The sequence below is a fragment of the Eptesicus fuscus genome, chromosome 13 (genome assembly GCF_027574615.1).
Source record: "Eptesicus fuscus isolate TK198812 chromosome 13, DD_ASM_mEF_20220401, whole genome shotgun sequence".
NCBI classification, from domain to species: domain Eukaryota; kingdom Metazoa; phylum Chordata; class Mammalia; order Chiroptera; family Vespertilionidae; genus Eptesicus; species Eptesicus fuscus.
This window is the reverse complement of record NC_072485.1, coordinates 67,055,674-67,071,403: the sequence shown is the minus strand read 5'-3', so window position 1 is coordinate 67,071,403 and position 15,730 is coordinate 67,055,674. Positions and strand designations below refer to the sequence as shown.

The window sequence follows — 15,730 nt, the reverse complement described above, 5'->3', positions numbered from 1 at the left end:
AATACAAGCAACAAAACATACTTTCAAAGCATTTTCATTTCTCATACAGCCATACCAAGTTTTGAAAGGGCCACCAACCAACCAACTTTTAGCAGATTAAAATAACATGATGTTTCTCTCTCTCTCTGTTTCTCCCTCTCCATTCCACTCTAAAAATCAATGGTAAAATATTCTCAGGTGAGGATTAACAACAAAAATATAAAATAATAAAAATACAATAAAAAGGAACTTTACAATATTTTTACACTATAACTACTAGACATATGTAATATGTAGTATATTACAATATAAATATATATACTGCAGAAGTATATTAAAACATATATCAATCTAATATTACTACTATAACACAACAATATAATTAATTACTGTCCAGCAAAGTACCAGTGAGACCCCTGACTCACTTGGAGCAGCAGTGCACTCTCCATCATGATTCCTCTTAGGGGATGCACCAGGGCGATCATACTGAAAAGACAAATTTATTTAACTGAAAAATTACTATTTTAATTTGAATCCAGAGTTTTCCTGCTTAAATTCTCTCAACATAAATTATTCAACTAGCACAGCTCCTCTTTTAAAGGTACTGTAACTATCAGACAAAGAAATGGAGTGTTTGCCAGATTGGCTTACTTAGCTCTAACATGTAATTGGACTGGTTACAAGGACATGGATTTGATTTCCGTATAAGCCACTTGACTTTCCATGGTTGCAGTTATATTCTCCATGTAGAACTCTGGGGAACAGCCTACTAAATGTAGGAACTATACAATAGAAGTAGCTGGGTATATATGACATTAGCATGACAGAAAAAAGTCAAAGTATACATCGACATCCTTTAAAACAGTAATTGTAGGTTGAATGAATAAAAACAAATGAAATATTTATTGAGCACTTTTTGCAGGCCAGGCACTGTCACAGTTCTAATACCCTAGCAATTCTATAATGTAGACATAACCATTATCATGATCTCTACTGTATTGGTGGGGGGCGTGGCCTGTGGGGATCAGCCTGCTGTGGGAGCACTGCTCATCACGGTCAGCCGAGTGGTGCTCCCACTGTGTGAGTGCACTGACCACCAGGAGGCAGCTCCTGCATTGAGTGTCTGCCCACTGGTGGTCAGTGCGCCTCATAGCGACTGGTTGACCAGTAGTTTTGGTAGTTCCACCGTTAGGCGCTGGGCTTTTATATACATAGATTTTATGCAAGAGGGTAAGTGGACAGCATAAGATTAATTTGCCTTTAGTTAGTCAGGTCTAACTCCAAAAGTGCTCTGCAATACTTCTTCCTGATGATTCTGAACTTGGGAACTGAAGGTGTAGTAATATATAACAACTGAATTGCTGCAAAAATAGATTAAGTTCACAAATATCCTAGAAGAAATTTTAAATGAGATCATAGTTCTGAAAGGACCAGGTAAGTGAAAATGAATTCCAGGATGAAAAGTTTTCATACCACTGCACCAGAAGCTGGTTGCACAATCCATGCGTATTCTGGACGAATAAGTCGTAAACAATTAATCGCAGCCAAATAACAGTTGCCTTGCTTCTCAAGTCCCCGGAGAGTTCGAACCTCTCTGCCAAGACGCATTCCGTACTCAAACATCACTGTGCCAGCTACGAGGCAATAATAAATTAGACATTAGAATTTCAAAAGTGTCTCTTTAGAGATACAGAGAGAAATTGCTTTACCTATCAAATATTAAAATTTAAAACATAATTGAGTTTAACTTAAAACAGTATGGCAGTTCCTAAAAAAATTAAGACTATAATTACCTTATGATCCAGCAATTCCACTTTTGGGTACATACTCCCCCAAATTGAAAGAAGGGTCTTAGAAGAGATATTGTACACCTTGTTCATAGCAGCAGTATGAACATAGACAAAGATGGAAGCAATCAAAGTGTCCATTGAGGAATAAATAAAATGTGATATATGCATATAAGGAAATATTATTCAATCTTAAAAAAGAATGAAATCTGACATGCTACCCCATGGATGAACCTTGTAGACATTATATACACTAAGTGAAATAAGCCTGTCACAAAAAGAAAAATACTGTATGAGCCCGGCCAGTGTGGTTCAGTGGTCAAGCATCAACCAATGAACCAGAAGATCATGGTTTGATTCTTGGTCAGGGTACATGCCTGGGTTGCAGGCTTGATGCCCAGTGTGGGGTGTGCAGGAGGCAGCTGATAAATGATTCTATCTCTGAAATCAATTGAAAAAAAAAAAAATGTATGATCCCAGTGGCAAATGTACAGAAACAGAAAGTAGAATAGTGGTAATTACCAAGGGGAAGAGGGCAATGGGGAGTTGTTTAATGGATAGAGTTTCAGTTTTGCAAGATGAAAGAAGTTTGGGGGATTGGTTGCACAACAATGTGAATGTATGTAACACTACTGAGCTTACATTTTAAAATGGTAAATGGTATTTTAACACAATAAAAAATTATTTATTAATGCTAATTAACTCTTATTTAGAAAAGTAGCATGTTAATTATTTCAAGTAATAAATTACAACTTATGTTTTAACACGATTAAAATATCAATGGGAAGTTGTTTAATGAGTACAGAGTTTCTGTTTTGCAGGATGAAAAGAGTTTTGGAGATTGGTTATACAGTAATGTGAATGTATTTAATACCATGAATAGTTAAAAATGGTTAAGGCACTAAATTTTATGTTACGTGTACTTTACCACAATTGCCACCCCCCCCCCATCATGTAAAATGTTATTTTTTACTTTTAGATACTACATTCCCAGACAAGACAGAAGACTAGCTTAGAGAGCTAGTCTCAGCCAAATTGTCACCTCTCTCAACCCAGGGTTCTGAGATCAAGAAGTGTTTGGATGGTCTGTTTAAGACATACTCTTATTTTTTTTTTAATAATACTTTAGAAGGTCGAAGAAGATATTGACTATTTTCCTGAGAGCATGCGACTCTAGTAACCAAATAACATTCAGTTTTTGAATGAAACTGTTTTTCATTCCAACAAATATTTTTGAGTGCCTGCAATATGTGAGACATTTTGATAGAACAACAGATGTTCAGGTCTTGCTCCAGAAAGATCCGAATATTTATCCAGTTATACTGGTCTTAATCAGACCGATGTAAGGGATGTTGCTATAATGAAAGCAAACAATGGGAGATCTTTAACCATTATTTCCCTTTCTGTATGATTCAAGAAAATAAAGAATATGCAAACATGTTTTACCATTAGGAATATTAAAAACATGTCTACAAATTACTTCCATTCATTCTTTCCAATGAAAATCAGCAAAAAATCTAATGAAAAATTCTGAGTGAAAATGGTATAAAAATGTTAGGTGTTCAAAAGGGGAACCATAATGCTTATCTCATTTTAGCTGTTCTGGTAAAGACTTCATCAGTCATCATACAAACATAAATTAAGATATATTCTACAACAATGACTGGTGTAAACTCTTCAAGACATCAATGTCATCCAAGGCAAAGTAAGGTTAAAAAAAGTGCTTCAGATTAAAGGAGACTGAAGAGGTACGACAGTGCAGTACAATATGTGGTCCTAGGTTGGGGGTGAGGACAGCTACAGAATGGAAGGAGTGTGTTATTCAAGAAAATCAGTGACAACTGGCACAATTAAATATGAGCAGCACATCAGATGATAATACCACATTTAGATTTAATTCACAAAATTAAATTTGTTATATTTCCTTAATTCAATAATTGTATTGAGATTATGTAAGAAAATGTTCCTTAGGAGATGCACCTGAAGTCTTCATTCACTGAGTCATGATGTCTACAACTTACTCTCAAAAGGATCAGCAAAAATAAATAAGGAAAGAGAGAAGGCCCATAAAAAATGGCACAGGAACTCAAAACCAGCCATAAGAATTCAAGGTGCCTTTAAGGAAAATTTTGTATAAAATTAGAAGATTCACATAGAAGGTCATCTTACTGGAAATGCCTCAGGATTGGAGACATTTAAGGCTAACAGGTAATCCTCAAGAAGGTGAAGCTAATTTTGTCCTTAAGCATAATTTCCCCAAATGCTCGTAGAGAACACTTATCCAATATTAAAAATAAGATAAAAATTACATAAGTCAAACATAATATATTTGTAAATGTGATTAAACTGATAAGGTTGCCTCCAACGAAGACTGCCTGCTTCAAGTGCTTACCCTTTCGGTAATTGTGGCGATAGATGTGAAAGGCATAGAGAAGCTCATAGTAATTATGAGTCATGAGGTCCACAGCTCTGGCACGTGATTCAATTATTCCCACAACCTAAGGAAGGGGAAGCAATCAGACATCAAAGTGAGTAATCATCATGACAGCCAATACAGTTGTCATCAGTCATCAGTGGGTACATAAATTACCTCGTTATGCAGATTCACATAGGGAAACTCTACAAGATCCTGTAGCTGTGAGCGTTCACAAAGAACCACCACCAGCTGCCGTAAACAATCTAACTGCCTAGAAGGAAAGAAAGGAAGACACGGGTAAACTGTCTTCGTGGGTTAAATAGGTTTGGTAAACCACCTTCTTAAAAAAGAGCAAGATTGATACCTGCTGGAATCGGGAATTTGGGTTAAGGCTTCATATGCTTGGCTATTGTGACCCAAATCCAAATGATGTTTGAAAATGCATGTCCTTAAAGTAGCCTAAATATCAAATACAGGGGGAAAAAGAATATTAGAAATCAAAACAACACATTCATGACAAATCTCAAGAGAAATAACTAGACTATAGTTAGTTCTTACCTGACTCTTCCAGTCATCACCTGCTTCAGTTACTGCTGATGTAGCCAACTGAATAACGAGTTCAGGCAAACCAACAACGTCTAGTAGGCGCAAAACCTAAGGAGGAATAGAAGAAACTTGTATTAAAGTTAATATGCATTTCAAATTGAAATATGACTTTAAATCCATTAGATAACTGGGTAATATAAAGATTAAATCAAAGGTGCTGAGAAAATGAGGATTATTTGGTCAATATTTGAGATTTTCCTTTAAATTCTTCTGTTAAATAATAGGCTTGCTGTAGAACTTTCTATTGGTCTTTTTTGTTCACAGCTCTATCCTCAGTGTTTAGTATATAGTAGTCTCTCAGTATTTGCTGAATGAAGGAACAAATATAATTTCATTACTAACTTCTCATACTAACTGTTTGGGTCATAGACAAATTTAAAGACTAGTAAATAAATTAACACGATGGCCTTATAAGAAAACAGAAGAGCCCTGGCCAGTGTTGTTTAGTTGGTTGGGCATTGTCCCATGCACCGAGAGGTCGCTGGTTCAATTCCTGGTTAGAGCACATGCCTGGGGTGCAGGCTAGATCCCCAGTAGGGGGTGTGAAGGAGGCAGCTGATCAATGTTTCTCTCTTCCTCTCCTTCCCTCTAAAAACACATTAAGAAAATAGATAATAACACACAGGTTATCTAAGATATAGCATCAAGCACAGTTAAACGTTATAAAGAAAAATAAAGCAGGGCCAGGAGACTCCCCTTGGTGCCTCTGTCTGCACGTGTGCATATAAGGGAGAGGGAGCAAGCGCACAGGACCGCAAGGGTTATTCCACATAGACAGGCAGGGAGGTGACACATGAGCAGACACCTGAATGCAATGAGGGCATGAGAAAGTTGACTACCTTGGTGGAAAGCATTTCAGGCTAAGGCAATGGCAGGCAGAAAAGTTCTGAAAGGAACAGAGTACATGCTCAGCTTGCATGAACAGTAAGAAGGCCACTATCATTACAGCTGAGTGACCAGAGGAAAGTGGTAGGAAAAAACTCAGGGGCCAAATCATAAACGAAAGTTAAATATAGCACTGCAAGTTAATTCTTTTGAGTTATCAGCCAAACGAATGTTAAATAATAAAGATTCTAATGATGACTGGGCTAATAAAATGATATAATTTAAGTTAAAAACATTTATAAAATTTAATTTAAAATGTTTCTTCAATTTCTCTCAGCAAACTCATTTTCTCTTTACCTGGAAATTTAGGGAATGATTACATTTTTATCTTATTTTTCTCTAACAATACCAAGGTAATATATTTCAAATAAATTTCTACACAGGGTAGTAAAAAAAGAGTCAAACCATGACATAAGATACCTTATCATAATACTGTAGCCTGGGATTGGAAACAATCTCCCCATCCTCCGACCGGATCAAGCGATCCAAGAATTCCTCTTTGCCCACTTCAGATGCTGCCTGACAGAAACATTCCAGAGCCTGGAAAAAGAAAAGAATACAAAGTGACTTATAATGGGTTGTTCCAATTCTAGGTACTCATTTGCTAAACAAAGCCAAAAAAGAAACAAAATTATTTAAGGCTACTGACTACATTCATAATTTCTGCCATTGTAAACTCTATCTGATGAATTATTTAATACCTTTTATCTCACTCTTTTACTGAAATGCTATTAAAAAGTAAACTTTAAATAAGATAACTGATAAATATATAATAAAGCAACTGTAGCAACATGTTAACATTTGCAGAATTTGAGTGGTAAATATATGACTGTTTATTATAAAAGTCTTTAAACTTTTTTATATGTTTGAAAATTTAGATAGTACGATGTCAGGGGGAAAAAATAGAAATGTAAACTACCATACTGGGAAAAGCAGCTGGATTCAAAAAAAGATATAATGAAAACAATGTAATTGAGAAATACACTTTATTTATAAAAATGCATCCCTAAAAACACCTGTATGGGCAGGAGGGTTGCACTGTTTTCTTATTCATATTTTCTTGCGTCCTAACTAATCTGCAAAGTACCTGAGGCTGAACATCCTCCACAGGTATATCATGCCCCTCACTGGCACCTTATCTAGAGCACTCTATGCCTCCCACTTCCTCCAAACTAGTTAGATGGAAACTAAGTGTCCTCCTTGCACTAAAGCTTGTTCATCACTTAAATGCAATTTTACCTTCTGTCCCTCTCCTGTAACCAGGTAACACCTTCCCAGCATAAATCGACAGGAACCAACATTGACTTGACACCAGGGATGTAGCAGATGAATATAATCCTTAAAGGCATAAAAGGTGCTTTCTGATTAAGAAAATAAATACTCATTTCCAAGTTATTCACAGAGCGAGAGAAGATGTGGTCAATCAACACATATATTTCATGATATCTCTGGAGAGTAGAATCTAATTCTGTAAACCAATTCTTAGGTTAGGCTATTAGATACTTTAAGAAAGCAAACAGAACTCCAATAACATAAACACACACATCTTCCTAAATCTTAGCGATTTTCCAACTTTTGGTATTTACTGGTTCAATGACTAGATCCCAGTAAAGGATTTATTGAAGAGAATGGTATGTTTGTTTTACCTAATACAGAGAATTAAAAAAAAAAGGATTCTAGAAAAAATTAGGTTAGGAATGATACTGTCAAACAGGCAAGAAGAGAAAATCTGGAGTATGTTTTGGTGCAGTGGAGTATAAATTATTATGGTTCTTATTATCAGCCCAATTAAAATGCAGGTAACATTTACAAAGAAAAATGTTCCAGAAATCCCATTCTTTACAAAGATAATTAAATCTGAAATATTCAATAGTACTCACTTGCAATTGTACATACTGACAATTTCCCATCAAACATTCTAGAAAGAGGCAACTGGGATTGCTAGGCCATCTAGTTATTGGTTAAGGAGATTTTTTTCTTTTTTGGGCAAACTTAAACATACACACTGTGGGCAATCAAACTCCATAAAATGGCTTAATTTTAAAAAAAGAAGGTAAAGAGAGGTTGGCAGAGCACATGTTCTTTCCACATAAACATATAACTTTAATATTAGACAAATGTAATGAAAAGGTTATATACAAAAGTCACCAAACTCAATTAACTATGGGCTAAAGGATGTATTTCAACCTTGTGTGATCATTTCTAACTCTAGCTGATAAATTGCACAAGCACCTAATATAGTGCCTGGTATATAGAACCATTCAATAAATATCTCATAAATGAATGTATAATGCTTTAAAAGAGATCTAGGCATGAAATTTGTTTAAAATTTCTGGCTTAACTCCTGAGCAAAAAGCAAACCAATAAAATCTGGCTTAACTCCTGAGCAAAAAGCAAACCAAAATAAAATAAAAATTGGGATCATATCTGAAAGTAGGTATTATCATCTCTTGTTGGGGGAATAAGCATCCAATCTCATTAAAAATCTTCATTACAGCTCCAACCAGGTGGTTCAGTTAGTTGGAGCATCATCCCATACAACAAAATGGTTTAGGGTTTGATTCCTAGTACTTACCTAGGATATGGATATGATCTGCAGATCAGGTGTGTACAGGAGGCAACTGATCAATTATTTGTCTCTCACATCAATGTTGATCTCTCTCTCTCTCTTCCCCTCCTTGCCCACCCCCCCCCTCGAATCAATAAAAATATATCCTCAGGCAAGGATTAAAAATATATATTTACATATAAATAAAATCTTCATTTACACAGACAGAATAAAAGCACTAGACTATTTAGACAGAAAAAACTTTTCAACTGATCTATCTCTATATATAAAAGCCCAGTGACTTTTATGGCAGAACCACCAGAACGACCAGTTGCTATGATGTGCACTGACCACCAGGGGGCAGATGCTCAATGCAGGAGCTGTCCCCTGGTGGTCAGTGTGCTCTCACAGTGGGAGTGCCGCTCAGTCAGAAGCCGGGCTCATGGCTGGCGGATGGCAAGTGCAGTGGTGGTGGCGGGAGCCTCTCCCGCCTCCACAACAGCACTAAGGAACTGCGAGCCAAGCGCTAAGGAGGGGGAACAGGCGGGTGATTAGGAGTGAGCAGGCGGGCAGTTAGGAGTGAGGGGTGATAGACTGCAAGAGGGCGCAGGCCAGGCTGAGGGACAATCCCCTCCTCTGCATGAATTTCGTGCATCGGGCCTCTAGTGTATATATATAAAAAGCCTGTGGCCCTAACGCTGTAAAGACCCAAGACTGGTCAGGGTGGGCGGGGCTGTGAGCAGGCGAGGGGTGCACAGGTGGGCGGGGCCTTGCAATTTCATGTGCTGGGCTTCTAGTTTTTAAATAAAAGGATACAAGAGCTGCAATAAATAACTGGTAATTGCAGTAATCATCTCAGGCCAATTCAACCCAGTCTGGCTAAGAGGTGCCTTTGGTTGAGAGAAGAGATGAGATATAATATGTTTTCTTGCAACTTCTTGGAAGAATAATTCCACAATTGACTGAGGGCTAGAAACTTAAAAAGAAAAAGTAATAACAATAAGCAACTTGTGATATAATAGCAATTTTTAATGAAGAGAATCTATCAATTCATTTTATGCCTATAACAAAGAACATTTATTATTTCAAAATATAAAATGCAACATTGATATTATCAATGGCAATATAAATAAAAGCAATTCGTAAACTGTGAAGTACTATACAAATGCAATAAAAAAGCCACTTGAATTAACATTGTAGTCATTTCTTTTCACTTTGTCTCACTAAACCTAAGTGTCTTCCCTAGAATGTTTATAATAAATACAGTTCCAATATTCCAAACAACACAAAATAAATTCTTCAGAATAGTTCTCAAGCATGAGAGGGGCTCCTTTTGAATATTTACTCATTAAGACAGATTATAAAAGCTACCATGAACTTAGTAAATGTTAAAAAAAAATGATTTTGAGTTAATCACTGGAATATCAATATACAATGGGAGAGCAGCAGTCTGTCTATACATGTATTTTATGCCTGATCTGGGACTATGGTTTCCACAAGACCCCTTGCCACAACTAGAGGATTCAGCTTGTTTACACCCTCTCAAAGTGAAAGCAGAGCCTAGTCAAACTTGCTAAAGCAAAGGTGGCAAAAGACCACTTTAGATGCTAAATTTAAAATCAAATGCTTATCAGCCCAGTCCTTACCAAACTTATTTGCCACTGAAGCACTTGAGTCAGTTAGTTCCAGTACTGACAAGTGTTGGAGATTAGACTCCCTGTGAGAAAAGGGGGAAAAAACAACTTAGTAAATTCTATGTCTAATACAACTCCCACAGGTTATCCTATCAAGAATGCTGCCAATGTAATTAGCAAACTGCACCTGAAAGTTCCATTGAAAGCATGAAAATATCTGGAAAACATGTCACAGTTTAGACACTTGCCCATGATACCACTCAGTGATCCTGCAATGAGACGCCACAGCAGAAATTTTTCCAAGACCTCCACGTCATGAAAAGCCTTACTTTGCCAGAGAAAACGGGGTGGTGTGTCTTTTAGAAAATGTGAATCGTGTAGTTGTTGGATTTTCTTTTTTCTTGGGGTTATAAAGAATCTCAGCCTGCCTTTAAGAATCACTACAATGTTTGTGTGTGGCCTAACTTCCCCTCTGACCTCATCTTATTACTTTGCTTTCAACAGGATTTATCTTTACATTATATACATACATATAAAATATATAATCATAAATATATATTTACTATTTGGGCTTTTTTGTTGTTGTTAATCCTCATCCAAGGATATTTTTCCATTGACTTTTAAAAAGAGTGGAAGGGAGGAAGAGAGAGAGAGGGAAGGAGAGAGAGAGAGAGGAAGAGAGAGAGAAAGGAAGAGAGAGAGAGAAAGAGAGAGAAACATTGATGTGAGACACACATCAATTGGTTGCCTCTTGCATGTGCCCCAACCAGGGCCAGGGATCGAGCCTGCAATCAAGGTATGTGCCCTTGACTGGAATCAAACCCAGGACCCTTCCGTCCGAGGGCTGATGCGCTATCCACGGAGCCAAACCAGCTAGGGCTATTTTCATTCTTGTAAGTAGCCTTCAACTTTTAGAAAATGAAGCATCTAAAAGCTCTCTGGCCCTGGCTGGTTGGCTCAGTTGGTTAGAGCATTGTCCAGTGCACCAAAGGGTTGCAAGTTCAATCCCAGGTCAGGGCACATATAAGAAGCAACCAATGAATGCATAAATAAGTGGAACAAATACTGTATTTTCCGGCGTATAAGACGACTTTTTAACCCAGGAAAATCTTCTATACGCCCAGTCGTCTTATACGCCGGAAAATACGGTAGATGTGTTTTCTCTCTCTCTCTCTCTCAAATCAATAAATATAAAATTAAAAACTCTCTGAATTTTTATGAACACATTAACAACTGCTGGACATGGAAACTGGGACTCAAAAGAACTGTTGGCCCAGAGGGAGGCTCACTACAGACTGATTCATTTGCCTCTCAGCATAACCATTATTGCTTGTCTCGTTTTCAGTCCCTATAAGTGTATTCCTAGTATCACATGAGCTCGCTCATCTAGGGGAAAAGATGAACAACATAGACTGAGGAACAAGAACAGCAATGATCGGACTGTTGGACCTCAGAGGGAAAGTAGGGGAGGGTGGGGACAAGGGAGATAGATCAACCAAGGGACTTGTGTGCTTGCATATGAGCCTAACCAATGATCACGGACAACAGGGGGTGGGGGGCTTGCGTGTGTGAGGGATTGGGAGGGGAACGGGGGGAGGGGGTTGATGACAAATATGTGATACCTTAATCAATAAAGTAATTAAAAAAAAACTCTCTGAATTTTAAAGGCAAAATACATTACAGCACAATGTTTACAAATTTCTTCTTGTTAGATAGTGAAAAAATAATTGAACTCACAGTGTGTCAACTGGAACATCAGTTGCCAAGCATTGACATCCCCACTTAATGAGGCGATAAGATAAGAGTAGGGGAGCTGTTCGATGGAGTAAGTCCTGCTGAGCCTGAAAAAGCTGACCGGTTCCCAAAATCACCTGTACGTGAAGGGTAGGGGGTGGGGTAAGACAGTGAACAGCAATTAGTAATGATAACTCTTAAGGTTCAGGTGGAGGTAAAATATAATTAACACAGTTACAAAGGGCATATAAAAAGTAACATTTAGCCCTGACCGGTTTGGCTCAGTGGATAGAGCGTCAGCCTGTGGACTGAAAGGTCCCAGGTTTGATTCCGGTCAAGGGCACGTACCTTGGTTGTGGGTACATCCCCAGTAGGGGGTGTGCAGGAGGCAGCTGATCGATGTTTCTCTCTCATCGATGTTTCTAACTCTCTATCCCTCTCCCTTCCTCTCTCTAAAGCAGTGGTTCTCAACCTTCCTAATGCCGTGACCCTTTAATACAGTTCCTCATGCTGTGGTCTCCCCCAACCATAAAATTATTTTTGTTGCTATTTCATAACTGTAATTTTGCTACTGTTATGAATCATAATGTAAATATCTGTGTTTTTCGATGGTCTTAGGTGACCCCTGTGAAAGGGTCGTTCGACCCCCAAAGGGGTTGCGACCCACAGGTTGAGAACCACTGCTCTAAAATATCAATAAAATATATTGGGAAAAAAAAAAGTAACATTTATACATAAATAAAAGCAACATTATATTTTGGGGTGGCAGGTGGCAAAAATATCTACCCAAACACTTAACAGTATAAAAATAATAAAGAATAGCTCACCAACTCATGGGAGATGACGGCGAAAAAGAAAACAATATTGAAAAGCTTAACTTTCATTAAATCTGTGGGTTGAGAATTCAAGAGGAGAACCAGGGAAATCTAAGACCTTTGCTATGTTTCTGGTCTTGGGTAAAAATAGGTATTATCATTAGAGAAAAATTTGGCAATGCAACCAAAAGCCTTAAAAATGTATATAGCCTATGACCAATCAATTCTAGTTCTTATACTTTATCTTAGAGATATAATCAAAGGTCTACAGAAAGTTACAGCTATAAGAAAAAACTGGCAACAATGTAGATGACTACAAATGGGATTGGTTGAATAAATTAAAATTGTTACTAGATAATCTAATAATAGACAAATATGCAAATTGACCATACCTTCGACACGCCCACAAGCCATGCCCACCATCCAATCAGAGCGAGCATGCAAATTAACCCAAACCAAGATGGCTACAGCCACAGAGAGCAAGGTTTCCTAGGTAACAGAGGAAGCCAAGCTTTCTGCCAGCCGTTGCAGGCCTAAGCCTCCACTCAAGCTACAAAGTTTCAATTATAGAAGGTAAACAAATTCAAACAAATGGCGGCAGAATGGAGCTTGAGAGAGCAGGCCAGGGTTGCCGCAGGCAACAGGGGAAGCAAAGCTTTCCACACACCCTGGCCAGGCCCACCCGCTTAAGGCAACAAAGTTTCAATTATAACCCCAACACAAATGGCTTCGGGCCTCGGAGGGAGCCCCAGGCTTGGCTCTGCTCCAGGCTACAAAGTTTCAATTGTAGAAGGAAAATAAATTTTAGATACCAGGGCCTCCGCTTGCGTTGCCAGGGGGCGTGGCCGGCCTGCAAACCACCACAGGCCCCTCACTCAGGCCGCCCCACGCCCCAAGGGTACCCCACCCTGATCAGGGACACCCTTCAGGGCAAACCAGCTGGCCCCCACCCTTGTACCAGGCGTCTATCCTATCTAATAAAAGACTACTATGCAGATTGATCATCACTGCAACACACAATATAGCTGCCCCCATGTGGTCAAAGATCCTGCCCCCATGTGGATACAAGATGGCCACCACAAGATGGCCAGGAGAAAAGGGCAGTTGGGAGGCACCCGGCCTGCAAGAGAGGGCAGTTGAGAAGGACCAGGCCTGCAAGGGAGGGAAGTTGAGAGGGACCAAGCCTGCAAGGAAGGGCAGTTGGAGGTGATCAACCCTTCAGGAGAGGGCAGTTAGGGGTGACCAGGCCGGCAGAGGAGGGAAGTTGGGGGCAAACAGGCTGGCAGCAGAGTGGTTAGGGGGTGATCAGGCTGGCAGGCAGAAGCGGTTAGGGGCAATCAGGAAGGCAGGCAGGCAAGCTGTTGGGAGCCAGCAGTTCTGGATTGTGAGAGGCAGGCAGAGCGGTTAGGGGCAATCAGGAAGGCAGGCAGGCAAGCAGTTGGGAGCCAGCAGTCCTGGATTATGAGAGGGATGCCCGACTGCCCGTTTAGGCCTGATCCCTGATCGGGCCTAAACGGGCAGTCGGACATCCCTTGAGGGGTCCCAGATTGGAGAGGGTACAGGCTGGGCTGAGGGACAACCCCCCTCCGTGCACGAATTTCGTGCACCGGGCCTCTAGTCCTATATAATAAAAGGCTAATATGCAAATCGATCAAATGGTGGAACGACCAGTTGCTATGATGCACACTGACCACCAGGGGAGCGCCGCTCAGCCAGAAGTGGGGCAAACGACTGGCGAGTGCAGAGGCGGTGGTGGGAGCCTCTTCCGCTTCTGCGGCAGCACTAAGTACATCCGACTGCCGGCTTAGGCCTGCTCCCCAAGCAGGGAGCGGACCTAAGCCGGCAGTCAGACATCCCCCAAGGGCTCCTGGACTGTGAGAGGGCGCAGGCCGGGCTGAGGGACCCCCCCTTCCCCAAGTGCATGAATTTCGTGCACCAGACCTCTAGTTAAAAAATAATATGATAGAATACTTAATAATGTGAAAATGCTGATGAAATTTGTAAGTAGAAGAATAAAAACCACCACATTACAAAAAAATAACAGGAAGCATATCCTAATTTTATAAATAAAACAAAAAACAATTTGCATAGAAAAAGGGAGTACACCAAAATGTAAATTGTTGTCATCACTGTGTAGAAGATTACAGATGAATCCTTTTTTGTTTACTAGAAAAGGCTTCCATATAAAGGCTCTACAATGAACATCTATTACTTCTATGTTTAGGAAAAACCAACAAAGTTTACAATTAAAAAAACCCCACAAAAAAACAAAAACCCCAAGCCCCTAGAGAAATGGGAAAATCTATAAAGATCAGAAAGAACTTAATAAGGGCTGCCCTAAGTGACAGACTCTCTTTCTCCTTGGTGGTCCTAAACAAATCATCTTCCTAAATGTTTTTCCTTATTTTTACCCAAAATTCTACCATTAGCAATGTATTTGAGTTAATAAATTCTGATTTAAAAAGTGTTAATACCTCTGGGAACGCAAGGCCTTTTAATTCTTTACACATTAACATGAATTAGTTTAATCAGACTGCTTCCTGTCAGGCTCATTATAAATTACTGAAGGAGAAACAAAAGGGACTTCTTACTGTGGACAGAAAGCTAATTTCTGAACACGGAACATTACCCGGGTGAGTGACAAGGACTGCAGAATCTTTAGAGTCTGGTAACCTGAGAATAAGACTGGTGGAAAAGAAAGCACAGAATGGAGCTGGGAAGGACCCTAAAGACACACTGCAATCTTAACACCGTGCTTAGGGTAAATCCTGTACTGCAGAAAGAGAAGTTTTTTCTTCTCTTCCTCTCTTCTCCCACTAAATGGAACCCAGTCATCACATCCAAAGTCGTACTAATAATACTCAATTTGGGACAGCCAACCTGAGAAAACTTCCTAGCATTATGCATACAAAGGGAAACGGCGAAACAATCTGCTCCTGTATGTTCTTGATCTGTGATTTTAGATTCCCATGCTTACTCATTCCTAATGCAGCAACTATTTATAGAGGTCTACAAAGGCCAAGCATGGGAGAGCAGAGAATAAAGACAAAGTCTGTGTGCTAGTAGAGCTGACATACTGCCACATTCCTGTGGGTCTACAACAGGCTTCAGCGTTTAGATTTTATAAGTTTTCTCTCAAATAGTACTTACTGCATCTCCTAGCCTCATTAATAGTTGCTGTAAGATCAAAAGGTCTCGGCAGATGAGGAAGCGAGTTGTGGCAATTTTATGCACACCTCTGCACATGATATACCCTGCTGTGCTACTACCATAGAGCTGGGAAAGATTCATTCGAACATTCAAAGGCTGAGCTGTAATTAAAAAAA

The 15,730-nt window shown here is 39.3% G+C and overlaps 1 protein-coding gene across 1 annotated transcript in view; it reads right to left on the bottom strand.

Annotated features, from left to right (window-relative positions):
• Positions 1-15,730, bottom strand: part of NUP160 (nucleoporin 160) — a 41,146-nt gene that overhangs the window by 8,506 nt on the left and 16,910 nt on the right. The window contains exons 17-29 of the mRNA XM_008146716.3: positions 15,555-15,715; positions 11,593-11,726; positions 9,868-9,938; positions 9,038-9,197; positions 7,554-7,623; positions 6,913-7,011; positions 6,094-6,213; positions 4,741-4,836; positions 4,547-4,641; positions 4,357-4,453; positions 4,159-4,264; positions 1,453-1,613; positions 405-465 (exon numbers count right to left, since the gene is read on the bottom strand). Coding sequence (XP_008144938.2) covers positions 405-465; positions 1,453-1,613; positions 4,159-4,264; positions 4,357-4,453; positions 4,547-4,641; positions 4,741-4,836; positions 6,094-6,213; positions 6,913-7,011; positions 7,554-7,623; positions 9,038-9,197; positions 9,868-9,938; positions 11,593-11,726; positions 15,555-15,715 — 1,431 coding nt within the window. The remainder of the gene's footprint in view (positions 1-404; positions 466-1,452; positions 1,614-4,158; positions 4,265-4,356; positions 4,454-4,546; positions 4,642-4,740; positions 4,837-6,093; positions 6,214-6,912; positions 7,012-7,553; positions 7,624-9,037; positions 9,198-9,867; positions 9,939-11,592; positions 11,727-15,554; positions 15,716-15,730) is intronic.